Raw genomic sequence first — 19,763 nt, 5'->3', positions numbered from 1 at the left:
CTGATGCACTTGCTAATAAACTCGCTCACCGAGTCAGCATTGTTGTTGTCTGTGGCTATCAGGAACATATCCCAGTCCATGTGATCGAAGCAATCCTGAAGCGTGGAATCCGACTGGTCAGACCAGCGTTGGACAGACCTGAGCATGGGCATTTCTTGTTTTAGTTTCTGTCTATAGGCTGGGAGCAACAAAATGGAGTCATGGTCAGATTTGCAGAGGCAGGGCGAGGGAGGGCTTTGTATGCATCGCGGAAGTTAGAGGACCAATAATCCAGAATGCTTGCAGCCCGTGTCGCGCATTCGATATGCTGATAGAATTTAGGAAGTCTTGTTCTCAGTTTAGCTTTGTTAAAATTCCTGGCTACGGTAAATGCAGCCTCGGGATGTATGGTTTCCAGTTTACATAGAGTCCAGTGAAGTTCTTTCAGGCCCGACAATGTATCTGCATGGGGGGGGGGATATACACGACTGACTATAAGAGAATTCTCTTGGAAGATAATGTGGTCTGCCCATAGGGCAGTTTGGGCAAATGCCAAATGGGCTGGTCCAGCTTTAAGCTAGTAGGCCTGTCAAAAAAATAATAATTATTGCACAAAATTATAATTATTTGGCTAATAATGTGGGCCTCAAGGGGAAACAATGGGCCGGTGTGTTAGAAATGCCTGGGCTTATTTCTGGTCCTGGTCTGTCCCTGGTGGCAGCGTGGGATGTCTCCTTCTTGCAGGCTTCCAGGAGTTATGGAAGATGAAGGCACTGCCAACAGTTTACTCTATACCAGTTGCAGCTACTATTTCCTCAAATCTCAGTCTTTGTCGGAAGAAATTTCATAGCAAACGGTTTTAAGCTTGATACCTTTTTCCCTCCCTTTCTCAACACATTGGACTTTCAGAGGGGATACCCGCCCAAAGTTTTCCCTGTGGGATATTAGAGTTTTCTGAATACTTAAAGAATTGACCCATTCCCTTATAACTTTTGTAAAACTTTGCATAGTCACCACTTATTTAGGTGTCCCTCCCGTGCTGTCAATGGGCTAAGGTGAGGGAAATGTGTTGTTGTTCTGCTGCTGCTTGTTGATTGGTCGATTAGACAGAGATGTCAGGAAGAGTCATAGTAAGTGTTCAGTGTTCACTCTCTCTCTCTCTCTCTCTCTCTCTCTCTCTCTCTCTCTCTTTCTATCACATTCAGCATCCACACCATTCCCTTTCCTGAGGTTATTACAGGTGGGCTGTCAGAAAAAGCCCCACTACTCTGTAGCTGATAGGACAGCCTTCTCCTTCGCTGATAGGACATTTCAAAATGTCAACACTTCTCACTAAGCACTGAAAATGGAAGAAAGCATTCATTGTACAAATACTTTATTAAATTCTTGTTTTAACTGCCTGCCTCACATCATATGATTTGAATGTGACCCTTTAAGAAATGCACTAGAGTCCTGCATCAGGCAACAACAAAACGTTGATGGTCCTGGAGTTAAGGGAGAACTTGAGTAAATACAATGGGGGAATTTCACTTGACATGTGGAGTGATGATTATCGAAAAAAGGCACATTGGCCATTTTGGTTTCTCTCTCTCTAAAAACGGGGAAAAAGTAAGGAACTTGTCTGTCGACCCTGCATTAAAGACCAAAATCGGTTGGTCTTGTGATTGGTCAGTAGGGATGTCCTTGTCTCATCGCGCTCCAGCGACTCCAGTGGCGGGCCGGGCGCAGTGCGCGCTAACCAAGGTTGCCAGGTGCACGGTGTTTCCTCCGACACATTGGTGCAGCTGGCTTCCGGGTTGGATGCGCGCTGTGTTAATGCGGTGCGGCTTGGTTGGGTTGTGTATCGGAGGACACATGACTTTCAACCTTCGTCTCTCCCGAGCCCGTATGGGAGTTGTAGCGATGAGACAAGATAGTAGCTACTACAACAATTGGATACCACAAAATTGGGGAGAAAAAGGGGTAAAACACGCACTTTAAACATTTTGATAATAAAGCATTTAAAGGCCGACATTGGTTTATTTTAATAGTTCTGACATCCAAAATTCTAACTCCACCCATAATCATTGGTCTTTTAATTATTATAACCTACCTCAGGCCTAAACGTTATGGGAGCAAAGTTTCCATGATGGGCTATTAGCAGGAAAATAGACTTCAATCTTTACAAAAAGATAGTTTGGACTAAAGTTTTACAAGTTTTAAAAACAGCCATTTTCCAGCCAAAGAGAGGAGTCACAAAAAACTGAAATAGCGATAAAATTAATCACTAACCTTTGATGATCTTCATCAGATGGCACTCATAGGATTTCATGTTACACAATACATGTATGTTTTGTTCGATAAAGTTCATATTTATATCCAAAAATCTCAGTTTACATTGGCGCGTTTTGTTCAGTAATGTTTTACCTCCAAAACATACAGTGATTTCGCAGAGAGCCACATCAATTTACAGGAATACTCATCATAAACGTTAATGAAAGACACAAGTGTTGTGCAAAGAATTAAAGATATACTTCTTCTTAATGCAACCGCTGTGTCAGATTTCAAAAAAGCTTTACGGCAAAAGCACACCATGCGATAATCTGAGTACAGCGCTCAGCCACCATACAGATACCCACCATGTTGTGGAGTCAAAAGAAGTCAGAAATAGCATTATAAATATTAACTTACCTTTGATGATCTTCATCGGAATGCACTCCCAGGAATCCCAGTTCCACAATAAATGTTTGTTTTGCTCGAAAAAGTCCATTGTTTATGTCCAAATACCTCCTTTTTGTTTGCACGTTTAGTCCAGTAATCCAAATGCACAAGGCGCAAGCACTAAGTCCAGATGAAAAGTTAAAAAAGTTACACACTAGCACAGTGCAGGTGCATTTATACGGAGACTTGATTACACACAGGTGGATTGTATTTATCATCATTAGTTATTTAGGTCAACATTGGATCATTCAGAGATCCTCACTGAACTTCTGGAGAGAGTTTGCTGCACTGAAAGTAAAGGTGCTGAATAATTTTGCACGCCCAATTTTTCCGTTTTTGATTTGTTAAAAAAGTTTGAAATATCCAATAAATGTCGTTCCACTTCATGATTGTGTCCCACTTGTTGTTGATTCTTCACAAAAAAATACAGTTTTATATCTTTATGTTTGAAGCCTGAATTGTGGCAAAAGGTCGCAAAGTTCAAGGGGGCCGAATACTTTCGCAAGGCACTGTATATTACAGTTTGTAGAAACATGTCAAACGATGTATAGATTCAATCTTTAGGATGTTTTTATCATAAATCTTCAATAATGTTTCAACCGGACAATTCCTTTGTCTTTAGAAATGAAAAGGAGCAGAGCTCGTGCTCACGGCCGCGCGCGTGACTAAACTAAAGGCTTTCAACCAGACCCCTGGTTCAAATAGCTCTTATTCGCTCCCCTTTCACAGTAGAAGTCTGAAACAAAGCTCCAAAGACTGTTGACATCTAGTGGAAGCCTTAGGAAGTGCAATCGGACCAAATTTTCACTCCATATTGGATAGGCAATCACTTGAAAAACTACAAACCTCAGATTTCCCACTTCCTAGTTGGATTTTTCTCAGGTTTTTGCCTGCCATATGAGTTCTGTTAAACTCACAGACATCATTCAAACAGTTTTAGTGTTTTCAAATAGCGTTTTAGTGTTTTCAAATAGCGCCTCCCAGCCATAAGAATTAATCTACTACTGTACAAGGACATTTTATTGGTCTGCCAGTATTTTCATTTAGAGATTCCTTTGATGTTTCCTTTTATGTGTCCTACCAATTATTATTGGATTATTCACCATGGCAACCAATGAAATTAATTTCTTAGTTAGGTTTGGCTTTTGTTGAGATCAGACTGTTTTCATTTGATATTTGTGTGTTTTTGACCAAATGAAAGTCAGAGCAAAGACTTATTTCACTTTTATAATATTCCTGTTGTATATAGATGCTGTGTTTTTGGTTGATGGTCAATATTAAAAACAGTTAAAAGCATTTGTGAATTAAATTGCTTTATTGTTGAATTATTTAAGGCTTCTTTCTCTGATCTGTGCTGGAGTTATTTTAAGAATAAAGCAGTCTAACAAAGGCAACAAATTGTTGCTTACTGTAACACCCAAAGTCATCCAATTGTTATTATAGGATTTGAGACAAGCATGGTGACTGGTCTTGGTAAATCAACAAGATTATTATTTTCACTGAATCTCTGTTTGGGTATTGGTTAGACTACAATTAGGGTGTGTGAATGTTAGGATTATTTTGCTCTTTGCCATATTTTCCTAACGGAAACCCTGAGGGTTTGTTTTTCATTTTTCTTGGAATAGATGCACCATAATATTAATCTAATTAATTAAGCGAAATTTCGAGAAATCAGTCCCATATACTATGTTCTTACAAAAAAGGTTTTAAATTCTCTAGTACAGCCAATATTAAAAACAGTCAAATGCTTCTCAAACATGCCCTCTGGTGGTCAAACTAGCACTAACTAGCATTAATGGCAACAATAGCTGACACTTAAATAACGTGCCATAGAATTCTGCGGCAGCCCGCAAGCTGGGCTGTGGTACGACGCAACTTTTAAAGGAAGAACCACTGTATTTGTCTGTGTCCATCTATCCTGTCTCTATCTGTCTCTGTCTGTCTGTCTCCATATGTCTCCATATGTCTGTCTGTCTCCATATGTCTCCATATGTCTCCATATGTCTGTCTGTCTGTCTGTCTGTCTGTCTGTCTGTCTGTCTGTCTGTCTGTCTTTATCTATATCTGTATGTCTGTCTCTGTCTCTATCTGTCTGTCTCGCTCTATCTGTCTGTCTCTGTCTCTCTATATCTGTGTGTCTCTGTCGGTCTCTATCTGTCTGTCTCTGTCTCTCTCTATATGTCTGTCTCTGTTTGTCTCTGTCGGTCTCTATCTGTCTGTCTCTGTCTCTATCTGTCTGTCTCTGTCTCTCTATATCTGTGTGTCTCTGTCGGTCTCTATCTGTCTGTCTCTGTCTCTCTCTATATGTCTGTCTCTGTTTGTCTCTGTCGGTCTCTATCTGTCTGTCTGTCTCTATCTGTCTGTCTCTGTCTCTATCTGTCTTTCTCTGTCTGTCTCTGTCGGTCTCTATCTGTCTGTCTCTCTCTATCTGTCTGTCTCTGTCTCTATCAGTCTGTCTGTCTGTCTCTATCTGTCTGTCTCTGTCTGTCTGTGTGTCTGTCTGTCTATCTCTGTCTCTATCTGTCTGTCTCTGTCTCGCTCTATCTGTCTATCTCTGTCTCTATCTGTCTCTCTCTATCTGTCTATCTCTGTTTGTCTCTGTCTGTCTCTGACTCTATCTATATGTCTGTCTCTATCTGTCTGTATCATTCTGTATTTGTCAAGGTCAACTCACATCTTGAGCTGTTTGACTAAATCCCTACATATACTCACCATGATAGTAACGATGTGTACTAGGTCTGATCTCCATAACATGCCTGTTATACTCATTTAATGGAAAAAATACTTGACCAGATTGATTTTGTTGACGAGATTGATTCGTGCAATTTTACTTGCCATAAATATGGAAATCTGTGATATACTGGAAACGGAATCCCTGTTGTGGTCCCTGAAACGGATTGTAGGACAGTGATTTAGACAGGCCCAGTTGGCCTATCTAAATCGCTGTTTCTGTACATCATTTGGGCTTGTGGAAAATTATTTAGGCTTGTGAAAAAAATGGTCCAGTATGGGGGCCTTGATGGAAAAAAAATAGGGTTGTTGTGTTAGAAATGCCCGGGACGATTTCTGGTCCCAGACTGTCCCCGTTTGACCCAGAGTGGTCTGCTAGCCAGCAGCAGGACCCTGCGGAGAGACTGTGGATTACAGAAGTAGAACAAACTCTGGCCCCATTAAGTGGGCAGAGGTAATGGTGAGTGAAAGGTTTGTTGGGGATACACCAACGAGAGCCCACACACTTCCTGGCACTGCCCTGGTCTCTTCTCACACTCTCACTCTCTAATCTCTCTCTTTAATCTCTCTCACCCCCCCTCCCTCTCTCCCCCCGCACCTACCCTGATCTCTCTTTCTCTCTCTCTCTCTCTCTCACCCACCCCCTCTCCCTCTCTCCCTGGTCTCTCTCCTTCCCATCTTTCCCTCTCCCACTCTCGTTGACTCTGGGGGATACATGTGTTTCTGTTTAAAGCCACATCAAAATCACTGATTACCTCCATCAATACGTCACCTGCTAAGCTAATGAAGCAGCCCTTCTCAAATTACAGACCTGCTTTATGGCTTTTCTGCATCTGTTCAGCCCTCACTTCAGTGCCAGATATATAGCACTACACTCTTAGAAAAAAAGGTGCTATCTAGAACCTAAAAGGGTTCTTCGACTGTCCCCATAGTAGAACCCTTTGAAGAACCCTTTTTGGTTCTAGGTAGAACCCTTTTGGTTCCAGGGAGAACCCTTTTTCGTTCCAGGGAGAACCCTTTCCACAGAGGGTTCTACATGGAACCCAAAAGGGTCCTACCTGGAACCAAAAAGGGTTCTACCTAGAACCAAAAAGGGTTCTTCAAAGGGTTCTACTATGGGGACAGTCGAAGAACCCTTTTGGAACCCTTTCTTTCTGATTGTAGCCTAACTGGAGGTTTGTGGTTTGTGGTCGGGTCAAGAAAGAAAACAATCTATTCTCCAGTCTCTTCCTGATGTTGTTTTTAACTTTTAAGGTTAGGAGGCCCTGTGAGTGAATCAAAAAGGAAATGTCCATCCTTCTTTCATGTACGGCTTAAATCAGGATTTGTGTGCTTGTGTTTCCCCCTTTCCCACACTAAAAGAGAGCAGGACATTCCCTCATAGCATGTAATTCACTTATATATCGTGAATATATCATTGGCGGCCATTATTCTCGTTTATTTTGCTTGGCCTCTTCAAGGCCTCAACTGTCTAGCAGCACTGCTCCCCTTTGCCTTTCTTACAAAGAGAAAGATGACCTCAGTAATAAGAGAAACATGCATTGTAAACCCACACATTTGACGGAACACTTTGTTTTGAATGACTTTAAAGAAATAGTTCCCTGAAACGGGCTAGTTCATTTGAGCACGTCAACTACCGAGTGCTCAGCTCTCTGATTTAGTCTGTTTTTTTCTTCTGTTTGGCACCAAATTAATATTGTCTCAGTACTTGGTTGTCTCCTCCACACTCCAGCCTCCTTCCTCCTGGTACAGTAGCTTTGGTCAACTCTCTGTGTCGCTACCCATGGTGCAGCTCCAGAGGGGAGTGAGGAAGCTGTGTGGAAACGGACTGGAATGTAGTGTCTTAGTGAGGCACTGGGGGCCATGGAAGAGCCAGCTGGAGAATCACTCACAGAGCCTGCTGAGGAATCACTCACAGAGCCTGCTGAGGAATCACTCACAGAGCCTGCTGGAGAATCACTCACAGAGCCTGCTGGAGAATCACTCACAGAGCCTGCTGAGGAATCACTCACAGAGCCTGCTGAGGAATCACTCACAGAGCCTGCTGAGGAATCACTCACAGAGCCTGCTGAGGAATCACTCACAGAGCCTGCTGAGGAATCACTCACAGAGCCTGCTGAGGAATCACTCACAGAGCCTGCTGAGGAATCACTCACAGAGCCTGCTGAGGAATCACTCACAGAGCCTGCTGGAGAATCACTCACAGAGCCTGCTGGAGAATCACTCACAGAGCCTGCTGAGGAATCACTCACAGAGCCTGCTGAGGAATCACTCACAGAGCCTGCTGAGGAATCACTCACAGAGCCTGCTGAGGAATCACTCACAGAGCCTGCTGAGGAATCACTCACAGAGCCTGCTGAGGAATCACTCACAGAGCCTGACCGGCTGATCCCTAAGTCACAGACTTCTGTGCTCCTCTATGTCTTTGTCTGCTTGTCTGTCTGCAGACATTACTTTTACGCTTGTTCGGTCTCTCAGTCAAACGATGCCGGTTTCTTACAGGGCTGGATCCATACTTTCTCAAGGATCCACCAATGACACAGTCGGGGCGGCAGGGTATCCCAGTGGTTAGAGTGTAGAGGCGGCAGGGTATCCCAGTGGTTAGAGTGTAGAGGCGGCAGGGTATCCCAGTGGTTAGAGCGTTGGACTAGTAACCGGAAGGTTGCAAGTACTAACCCCCGAGCTGACAAGGTACAAATCTGTCGTTCTGCCCCTGAACAGGCAGTTAACCCACTGTTCCTAGGCCGTCATTGAAAATAAGAATTTGTTCTTCACTGACTTGCCTAGTAAAATAAAAAATAAAATTGTTGTGCTGGATCCATACTTTGCTTGCTGTTATCGATTTGTCTTCAACCCCAGCGAAGCAGTACAGATATCAGTATTTTCTGTGCTGTCCATCTCATCCATAATGGATGAATAATGAAATCATGAACAGGGTTCAATTCTTGGGCCGACTCTTTTCTCTGTATATATCAATGATGTTGCTCTTGCTGCGGGCGATTCCCTGATCCACCTCTACGCAGACGACACCATTCTGTATACTTCCGGCCCGTCCTTGGACACTGTGCTATCTAACCTCCAAACGAGCTTCAATGTCATACAACACTCCTTCCATGGCCTCCAACTGCTCTTAAACGCTAGTAAAACCAAATGCATGCTTTTCAACCGATCGCTGCCTGCACCCGCATGCCCGACGAGCATCACCACACTGGATGGTTCCGACCTTGAATATGTGGACATCTATAAGTACCTAGGTGTCTGGCTAGACTGTAAACTCTCCTTCCAGACTCATATCAAACATCTCCAATCGAAAATCAAATCAAGAGTCGGCTTTCTATTCCGCAACAAAGCCTCCTTCACTCACGCCGCCAAACTTACCCTAGTAAAACTGACTATCCTACCGATCCTCGACTTCGGCGATGTCATCTACAAAATTGCTTCCAACACTCTACTCAGCAAACTGGATGCAGTTTATCACAGTGCCATCCGTTTTGTCACTAAAGCACCTTATACCACCCACCACTGCGACTTGTATGCTCTAGTCGGCTGGCCCTCGCTACATATTCGTCGCCAGACCCACTGGCTCCAAGTCATCTACAAGTCCATGCTAGGTAAAGCTCCGCCTTATCTCAGTTCACTGGTCACGATGGCAACACCCATCCGTAGCACGCGCTCCAGCAGGTGTATCTCACTGATCATCCCTAAAGCCAACACCTCATTTGGCCGCCTTTCGTTCCAGTACTCTGCTGACTGTGACTGGAACGAATTGCAAAAATCCCTGAAGTTGGAGACTTTTATCTCCCTCACCAACTTCAAACATGTGCTATCTGAGCAGCTAACCGATCGCTGCAGCTGTACATAGTCTATTGGTAAATAGCCCACCCATTTTCACCTACCTCATCCCCATACTGTTTTTATTTATTTATTTACTTTTCTGCTCTTTTGCACACCAGTATCTCTACCTGTACATGACCATCTGATCATTTATCACTCCAGTGTTAATCTGCAAAATTGTAATTATTCGCCTACCTCCTCATGCCTTTTGCACACAATGTATATAGACTCCCCTTTTTTCCACTGTGTTATTGACTTGTTAATTGTTTACTCCATGTGTAACTCTGTGTTGTCTGTTCACACTGCTATGCTTTATCTTGGCCAGGTCGCAGTTGCAAATGAGAACTTGTTCTCAACTAGCCTACCTGGTTAAATAAAGGTGAAATAAAAAAATAAAATAAAAACTTCCATGGATTTAAATAGGCATAAAGTAGTCAGCACCAGCTGCCCCCCGGCAAGCTGTACTGTACAGTACGTCAACTACTAAAGAGCTTGGTTTAAACGCAAGAATAATGCAACAAATCAAATTTTCCCTTTAGCCAATCAAAAGCACTATAAAGAGAACTGTCTTCAGACCTCAAGGCAGTCTTTTGAAATCCATATAATAACTGTAATAACGCCTGTATGAATTGTCCCAGCACTGCCATTCCCTGTGGTGTTATTCTCATGCAGTCAAGCCCTCCACTCCACATGCTCCTAACACACATACTGTACAGAACAGCTAGGGAAGTAGGTGTGAGAATAGAGGTCCCAGTGGACAGGCATTAGAATCCAGTGGCTTCCTATCCGTTACGAACCATCTCAGATCCCTGACAACTCCTGTGACTTCAGCTTTGCTCGCGGACTGTCCACTTGCCCTTGTAAATGCTGCATTTGCCCTCTCTTTTCCTCCCTCGTTCACGCATCTGTCTGTCTCTCTGTCTCTGTCTCTGTCTCTGTCCCTCTCTCTCTCTCTCTCTCTCTCTCTCTCTCTCTCTCTCTCTCTCTCTCTCTGTCTCTCTCTCTCTCTCTCTCTCTCTCTCTCTCTCTCTGTATGCATCACTGTGATTGCTGTCACATTGGGCTGAATTCACAAAGAGGGGATAGAAAACCACAAGGACCAGAAACCTAAAGCAGGGCTTAAATACACAATGAGAAGATGGTGTCTCCAAAATGGCTGCACTGTCGCCCACACCCCTCTTGGTTTCCATGGTTTACTCTCTTTGCAACGCCTACATGCGTCATTGTGTGCTTGTGAGATGAGTCACCTGACTGTGGTGGACTACTGATCATGCTAAACTCCGGGCTGGACGAAGTGTTCTCAATGAAATCAAGAAAACGTTTGTGTTCTTTTTTCATCCTCGGTGGAGGCATTCTATAATCTCTCAATATACCAAGGGGCTATGAGATGCCGCAGATTAGATATTGGTGTTCAGGTAGTCTAGGCTATAGGATTTTCCAGCTGTATCTACATTCCCTGTCTGTGAATAGAGATATGTGTATGCTGATTTTAAATTCTGTGTCGAGATCCCTGCTTGGTTTACTGCTACAGCAGTTTTAGCTTCTTGTCGGGAGGAGTTCAGTTTCGTTGACATTTCAGTAAATCGCAAAATGGATAATCCTTATAATCAAATGAGGGATTCAGTGACACGAGAGTTCTGAAACTGAGGCCAATAGGACGGCATGAACAATACTACTGAACACTTACAATGGAGGGCGATTCATATTATGCACTTCTGAGATAAATGTGTTCACCTTTTTCACCTTTTTTCACCTTTTTCACCTTTTCATCAGCCTTCTTTTCATGGTCCTTCGAGCCAGATAGATCGGACCTGGAATTTGATCATGATTGCTCAATTAATGTTTTGTCTTTATTTCTCCCCTCCAGATCTCAGGAAAACGTTTGACCAGGAGCCACTGGGGAAGGAGGTGTCACTGGAACAGGAAGTGCTTCTCCAATGCCGCCCACCCGAGGGCATACCTGCTGCAGAGGTATTTATTAACTTCCTGTTTCCATCCTATTGGGACTCCACTGGAACGTTACCTAACGTTGTAGTAACGTTCACTGTTTGGTGGGTTGGTCTCCTCTGCTGGTAGACATCAGTACTAAAGCGACAGAGATACTTTTTCATACAGATAAACTTGGACTGGATTGCACGCTACGTTTTGTTCTACAGTATCTGGTCATCTCATCAAAGTTGTAATAATATTTTATCTCACATAAATACGAGAACGCTGCATTTTCTTACACTTTGGTGTTAGATGAGTGGACTTTGAACTGGGTTACACTTGTGAGAGATTGAGAGCCTCCTCTTGCTGTGCTGAAGGACGTGTGGAGCTCTGCGACCAGGGCAGAGAAAGCGAGAGAGACAGAGACAGAGAGAAAAGTTATCTCTGCCCCTGCTCTCTCTCTCTCTCTTCCTCCTTCACTCTGCACGGTTTATGACACAACAGTAGCATTTTACAATCCACTCTCAGCACGCAATGCTCTCAGGCCTTATCCTGTTCACTTCGATACGGCCATAAGAGTTTTAGGAATTCCTCTGCAGGAAAAATCAAGCCAATAAATTGGTCGATTGGTTTGTTCAATTGAACAGAGAGGCTTTAGGTGGTCTGGTCTCTGCACCAGTTTCATATTTTTTCCCCCTCCGTTTTTACCTCATGCATTTTTCATTCATTTTAGCTGTCATAATGGGATCACCCTGCAAAAAAGGATTGATGTCTCTGCTCTTGAGGCTAATAAGATTTATTGATCCTCTGTATTTAAGTCAAAATGCTATTGTCTCTCTTATTGGCTAGGCGGTGTGTTTGACCTGTGACCTCTGAACTCTGCCCTCTCCTTCTACTCAAAATTGATGGACAGGCCTGATGTTAAGTGTAATAACTTTTTTTAGGAGGTGCTAATATTAGTCGTGGTGGGTCAAGCCCGTGGACTCTTATGAAAGTGTCGGGCTGCACCCCGTAACTTGAACCCTCGCAAATATGCCTATCAGCATTTCGCGACATACAACCTTGCCACTTAAGTCATTTAGCAGACACTCTGATCCAGAGCCACTTACAGGACATAATGAGTGCATACATCCGCTCATACAGGTCCCCAGCAGGAATCAAACCCACAACCCTAGCATTGCAAGCACCATGCCCTACCAACTGAGCCACGGTGACTTAATAGCCACGTGATCAGAGATCTGGGACTGATGCGAAATGCAGTACGAGACTTTGGCTGATGTCTGACTTAGCTCTGACTGACTTTGATGTTTGAAGGTGTCCTAAAAAGGACACCGTACTAGTGTGAGCTGTTAGGGGGTCAAGTTCAAAACCATTGAAGAAAAAGATGTGTGGGCCATAACAGTAGAACTCAATATCTTGTGAGTTTGACTGGTATTGCTCTGAATCGTTCTGTCAATATATCACTTTTGAATGGCAATGGGAAAGAATTTCAGGGTAGTTTGAAAAGTACAGACTCTTTTTGGACTCTGTTGCTGATGAAAGGCATGGTTCAACAGAGATTTGTGGGAGGTTAATATACAGACACACAGGCAAGGGTGCTGGGACTAGACTCTAGACTTTAGACATTGCAGCACTGTTGATAGTGTCTCAAAACTTCTAATTGGTGGAAAGACTGGTGCTGACCTGGAAAGACCAATTCAAGTCAATAGAGTTCACATTGATGGACTGGGCTGTGTCTGTGCTGGACTGGACTGGGCTGTGTCTGGGCTGGACTGGGCTGTGACTGGGCTGGACTGGGCTGTGTCTGGGCTGGACTGGGCTGTGTCTGGGCTGGACTGGACTGGGCTGGGCTGTGTCTGGGCTGGGCTGGGCTGGGCTGTGTCTGGGCTGGACTGGACTGGGCTGTGTCTGTGCTGGACTGGACTGGGCTGTGGCTGGACTGGACTGGGCTGTGTCTGGGCTGGACTGGGCTGTGTCTGGGCTGGGCTGGGCTGGGCTGTGTCTGGGCTGGACTGGGCTGGGCTGGGCTGGGCTGGACTGGGCTGTGTCTGGGCTGGACTGGGCTGGACTGGGCTGTGTCTGGGCTGGACTGGGCTGGACTGGGCGGTGTCTGGGCTGGACTGGGCTGTGTCTGGGGTGGACTGGGCTGTGTCTGGGCTGGACTGGACTGGGCTGTGTCTGGGCTGGACTGGGCTGTGTCTGGGCTGGACTGGGCTGTGTCTGTGCTGGACTGGACTGTGTCTATGCTGGACTGGACTGGGCTGTGTCTGGGCTGGACTGGGCTGTGTCTGGGCTGGACTGGGCTGGACTGGGCTGTGTCTGGGCTAGACTGGGCTGTGTCTGGGCTGGGCTGGACTGTGTTTGGGCTGACTGGGTTGTGCCTGGGCTGGACTGGGCTGTGTCTGGGCTGGACTGTGTCAGAGGTGGGCTGGGCTGTGTCTGGGCTGGACTTTGTCTGGGCTGGGCTGGACTGTGTTTGGGCTGGACTGGGCTGTGTCTGGGCTGTGTCTGGGCTGGGCTGGGCTGTGTTGTGTTGTGAGTGAAAGACACAGCTGCAGTGGAATAAAGACATCAGACAGTGATGACAGGACAGCTCTCTTCTCCGTGCCTGAAATGCTCAGAAACTCTGTAGGACAGACCAGACCAGACTGCTGTACTGCAGCCTCACATGTTAGAGATATAGCACACTGGGTACACAGTGCAGCGACACATAAGCAACCTTGTTAAATGACAATCCAAGCTTGAATGCGCACACACACACACACACACACACACACACACACACACACACACACACACACACACACACACACACACACACACACACACACACACACACACACACACACACACACTAAGAACAGTCATCTGCCTTCTCCAAGAAAGATTCTTGATGCCAGCCACTCTGAAGCAGATGACATTAGTCTGGTCATGTCAGAATGCATCAGTGATGTGGTATCTTCATACCCCCCAGGGATCCCTCTGTACGCCTTGTGTCTGGCCGCGGGTCAGCAAAAGACGGGTCATGTTGCTGGCTAATGTATCAGAGGATCAAGGCTCACTGATGCCCTGCAGGCTCTTTTGATGAAGAGCCCTGACTGGACTGGACTCACTGGACAGCGCTACCAAAGTGGCAATTTAAATCCAGTCAAACTAGAGTGTAGAGTGCGGCTGATGTCCTGTACTAGCTGAGTAGTGAGTGCCTTGGTGAGCGAGTTGCGTCCATGTCATAGTTTACTGTAACTAGGTCAAATGATTGTTAGGGCAAGCTGGGATAGGGCGTATGTACTGACATTGAGTTCATTTGGTTCTAGTGACATAGAGTATCAGGTAAGCACTCACATACTCTCTCCAGACTGTTGGCCGGGTGTAGACGTGAATACCGGCGAGATCTTGCGGGGAGGTAGAAAATGTAGACCGGCCGGTGCCACGCCAGTGCCCAGAGTAATAGCAGTGTTGCCTTCCATGCGAAGCAGCATTGCAGCAGTTTGTGGTGTGAGGTAGCACTAAAAGCCCCAACCCCCCCCCCCCCCCCTCACCTCTCTCTCCACCTAGCAGGGCCTTGTTGGCAGGCCCAGGTTCCAGGCGAGGCCCGTGCTCCCTGCGGGGTCTAGCAGCAGGGGCCCCGGCCCTCCTCCAGTCAGTCTCCCTGATTAGTGGTTAGCATTGGCTCCGTGACAACACAAGCCTCTCACAGTCTGGAATGCACAGCGATAATGGCTCTGTCAGCAAAGCTAATGCCAGAGCAGCCGAGCCGGTGGCAAGTTTACAATGCCCCCACATTACACCACGAGCGCTCTCCTTTCTCAATCTAATTATGCAAAAAAACAAAAATCATTTGCATTGCATATAAGAGTACAATTGGTAGCACATTGCTAAAAAGCAGTGGCTAAGTTTTGTTCCTGGTAGAAAGTGTTTTTCCACGAGGTCCTTGGCTAGAGGCCAAGGTTCAGTGTTTTTAGTTGTGTGCACAACGGATGCATCCTAAACAGTACCCTATTTCTCTATGTAGTACACTACTTTTGACTAGTGCCAAACTCGTTCATATAATGTACAGGGCCCAATATAATCCTCTTAGATGCTGTAGTAAGCTGTGTGCTTTGGCTCGTTGGAGTGATTGTCAATGTTTTATCTGAAATCAAATCAAAGCTTTGTCAACAAAAAAAAAAACAACAGTTACTAACATTATTATCTGAGATTATCAAGCAATCTCTTTTATTCTGACCTCCTATGCAACAGTAATCCTCAAATGGCCCCACTCGACGGCAGCTCTGTCCAGGCAGTGCAACATTTTGATGTTAAATGTATTGCGATATTAGAGGTTGTTTTTGCAAAAGCATTTGGCATAATATGCTTACAATTAGAATGATACTGTAAACCTCACTAGGCAATATTATCAAAACCTTAAGCCTAACCTACCTGACACTATCACGTATGGTGACACGTTATAATACTCTCACTGGTGTAGGGTGAAGATGCTCCTAGATGCTGATCTTGGGTCAGTTTGGCATTCCCCCCACTATTGATTAAGGTTAAGACTGGGGGAGGGGAAAGCTGTTCCTAGATCTGTGCCTAGGGGAAACTTCACCCGAGAGCACATTCAGTAACTGGTCATTCTGAATTAAAATGTGTTCTGAACTGAAAAGCTCCTCTGTTCCATTCTAGTGGACTATCTCTCCCTGTTCCGTTCTAGTGGACTATCTCTCCCTGTTCCGTTCTAGTGGACTATCTCTCCCTGTTCCGTTCTAGTGGACTATCGCTCACTGTTCCGTTCTAGTGAACTATCTCTCCTCTGTTCCATTCTAGTGGACTATCTCTCCCTGTTGCATTCTAGTGGACTATCTCTCCCTGTTCCGTTCTAGTGGACTATCTCTCCCTGTTCCGTTCTAGTGGACTATCTCTCCGTTCCGTTCTAGTGGACTATCGCTCACTGTTCCGTTCTAGTGAACTATCTCTCCTCTGTTCCATTCTAGTGGACTATCTCTCCCTGTTGCATTCTAGTGGACTATCTCTCCTCTGTTCCATTCTAGTGGACTATCTCTCCTTTGTTCCATTCTAGTGGACTATCTCTCCCTGTTCCGTTCTAGTGGACTATCTCTTCCTGTTCCATTCTAGTGGACTATATCTCCCTGTTCCGTTCAGTGATTCTGTCTAGACTAGTAGATTCTAATCGTGCTCGCTGGACACTAACATGGCGCTAGCCAGTTTATGGCACTTATCTGATTCTAGAGATAGAGCGACAGCATTGCACACTCCAACAAAGAAACAAGCCCCAGGCGTTTATTTTGGCCCGCACACATAGTAAAAAGGTTGTGCTTGTTTCTCTAGCCCTGGAAATGACTTAAAACAAAGATCTTCTTGAACTGTCTCGTGGTTGAATAGTTTAAGGAAACTATCAATCAGAGAATTCAACTGGAAGCTTTTTATTCCATGGTTACGTTTGACCAAAGCTGGCTAATCGTCAGTGTCTGATATGTGCATATCCCCTGGAGAGGAAGGGCAGGGTTTAGGCAGAGCATTATATGGTGCTTTAATTGTGTTTGGTTTGAGAACTAAGATGTAGCGTTATGTTTTCCTTTGTGGTGCAGAGGGTACATTCGTGAATGGCTCCTTGAGCTAGAAGGGAGCAGGAATGAATGATGATTGGTTTGGTTGGGCATCCCCCCCCCCCATTGAGAACCTCCCCATTCATTACCTCTGGAAGAGCTGTGAAAGACTGCGATTCAAATGTACTAGCTACAAAATGTCTCCTGACGTTTTTATTTTCATGTTTCCTCTCTCTCACTGCCCCTCAAATCTTTGGACATTGTTCTTAGATAAAGATGGGGTGAGGGGTGACATAGTATTATGGACTATAGAGGAGCCGGTTGCCACGGAAGCAGACAAAGGCAGTTACTCAGGGTTTCCGGGATCCTGCCAGGTGGTCATGGACGACGGGCAAAGGGGATGCCTAGTCAGTTGCACAACTGAATGCATTCAACTGCATTTAACCCAACCCCTCTGAATCAAGAGAGGTGTAGGGGGGCTGCCTTAATCGACATCCACGGTGCCCGGGGAGCAGTTGTTTTTGGGGGTTAACTGTCTTTAACCGACCTTTCGGTTACTGGCCCAACGCTCCGCTACCTGCCGCCCCATGGGAGCACTATTGCATGGAGGAGGCAACCCTGCAAAGACAAAGGCCTGCATTAAATAACGCTATGCATTATAGAACAAACGATGTGCGTTTGTCTGAGAAACTATTTTCAAAAGCTTCAAAAAACACCTACATTTAAAATGTATATATATATATATATGTATATATATATATATCATATTGCTAAGCAACTACAATACATATGGTTGTCATCAGAGAGTGAAAATACCATGGATTGTCACATGATATGCTCCATCAAAACCAAGTGGCTCGTCTTCAATGTTCCCTGTTCAGTATGTGTGTGTTAATTCATACACATGGTGAAAGACTGAACTGAACAGAGAAGAGAATATCGCTATGGTTAATCCTGCTCATTTCAGTCAGCACGCTCCGTGAGGAAGTTTCCCCTCTAGGTACAGATCTAGGATCAGCTTCCCCTCCCCCAATCTTAACCTTAACCATTAGTGGGGGAAATGCACAACTGACCCAAGATCATTGTCAGTCAGCACTGCAGTGGGAGGTACCTCTCTAGTTCATTGTCTGGTAGTTAGTTCATTAAACTGGCCAGGCCAGAGCTTGAGGAACCCAGCAGATGTTTATATACTCAGAGAAGATGCTCCAGACCTCGCAAGCACAGAGGAAGCCATGGTGTTCATACCATCTGGCTGTCTATCTATCTGTTAGTCTGCTTTCCTAGCCTCTTACCCCCAAGTACAGACATTCTGCGTCAACTCAACCATCTGGTTGTTAGTCTGCTTTCCTAGCCTCTTACCCCCAAGTACAGACAGTCTGCGTCAACTCAACCATCTGGATGTCTATCTATCTGTTAGTCTGCTTTCCTAGCCCCTTACCCCCAAGTACAGACAGTCTGCGTCAACTCAACCATCTGGCTGTGGGATTTCCAGCAGCACTGAAATGTTTAATTAAGTCACTGAAAGGTTGAATAAAGTTGTTTCTCACACATAAATAAAGACCAGGCTTGGTCTGGCTGTCTGCAGAAGCCATCAGCACAGGATGTGTGTGATCCATCTTTATGTGTTGAAGGGGACTGGTGTGGTGTCTGTCCTGCGCTGATGGCATCTGCAGACAGATAGATAAACAGAGAGACAGGCAGACAGGCAGATAAATGGACAGATGGACAGATAGATAGGCAGACAGACAGGCAGATAAATGGACATATGGACAGATAGATAGGCAGACAGACAGGCAGATAAATGGGCAGATAGATAGGCAGACAGATAGGCAGGCAGACAGACAGGCAGATACATGGACATATGGATAGGTAGATAGGCAGACAGACAGGCAGGCAGACAGACAGGCAGATAAATGGACAGATGGACAGATAGATAGGCAGACAGACAGGCAGGCAGACAGACAGGCAGATAAATGGACAGCTAGATAGGCAGACAGGCAGGCAGGCAGACAGACAGGCAGATAAATGGACAGATGGACAGATAGATCGGCAGACAGACAGGCAGGCAGACAGACAGGCAGACAGACAGGCAGATACATGGACAGATAGATAGGCAGGCAGACAGACAGGCAGATAAATGGACAGATGGACAGATAGATAGGCAGACAGACAGGCAGGCAGACAGACAGGCAGAAAACACCCTTCAACACATAAAGACCTTCCGAGATGGATCGCACACACAAAAACATTCTCTCTGAATCCAACACGTATACGGCAGCACTTCCTGAGCACTTGCAACTCAAAGGGTCATTGGTTCGATTGCCGCTGGGGTCACATATAAAATACAGTAAGCTCCAAAAGTATTGGGACAGTGATAAATTGTTTGTTGTTTTGGCACTGTACTCCAGCACTTTGGATTTGAAATGATACAATGACTATGAGGTTAAATTGCCGACTGTAAGGTTTGATTTGAGTCGCTTTGGATGACAGGGTCCTGCTAAATAGCATACATTATTAGTATGACTTCCTAACCTGCCAAACAGGCAATATGAGTGTTTTATTGTGCTGACCAAGCCATGGAAAACAGATTTGTTGTGGAGTTTTTTAACAGTTTAGTTTTCGAGAGTCAATTAAATAGGATTACCGTCAGCCCAATTAGTTCAAAGCTTAACACGCTTTAATGCTAATGCGGTTTCAACAGCTCTCTCTCTCGTAGCAAGTCGCTGAGATATAGACACCTATTTTAATATAATATCAAAGAGTAGTTTCCACCTAATATGTTACGCAAAATGTTGTTTTATCTGCAGTACTTCAAATATAATCGTGTGGTTGTTAGCTGCATGCCGCCGTCAGCCTCAGTCGAATGCCTTCCCCCGGACCGAAAGGCTGAAGTGGAAGAACACAGCAGCCATTTCGTCCTGTTAGGTCCCTCGGTGAACACAGAAATGATCCCTCCCTCCCTCCCTCCCTCCCTCCCTCTCTCTCTCTCTCTCTCTCTCTCTCTCTCTCTCTCTCTCTCTCTCTCTCTCTCTCTCTCTCTCTCTC

The 19,763-nt window shown here is 45.2% G+C and overlaps 1 protein-coding gene across 3 annotated transcripts in view; it reads left to right on the top strand.

Annotated features, from left to right (window-relative positions):
* Positions 1 to 19,763, top strand: part of unc5ca (unc-5 netrin receptor Ca) — a 335,052-nt gene that overhangs the window by 204,238 nt on the left and 111,051 nt on the right. For all 3 annotated transcript variants that reach the window (XM_064937639.1, XM_064937554.1, XM_064937718.1), the window contains exon 4: positions 11,111 to 11,214. In XM_064937639.1, the coding sequence (XP_064793711.1) occupies positions 11,111 to 11,214 (104 nt within the window). The remainder of the gene's footprint in view (positions 1 to 11,110; positions 11,215 to 19,763) is intronic.

Source organism: Oncorhynchus masou, chromosome 1 (assembly GCF_036934945.1).
Source record: "Oncorhynchus masou masou isolate Uvic2021 chromosome 1, UVic_Omas_1.1, whole genome shotgun sequence".
Taxonomy (NCBI): domain Eukaryota; kingdom Metazoa; phylum Chordata; class Actinopteri; order Salmoniformes; family Salmonidae; genus Oncorhynchus; species Oncorhynchus masou.
This window is presented reverse-complemented; position numbering and strand designations above follow the sequence as displayed.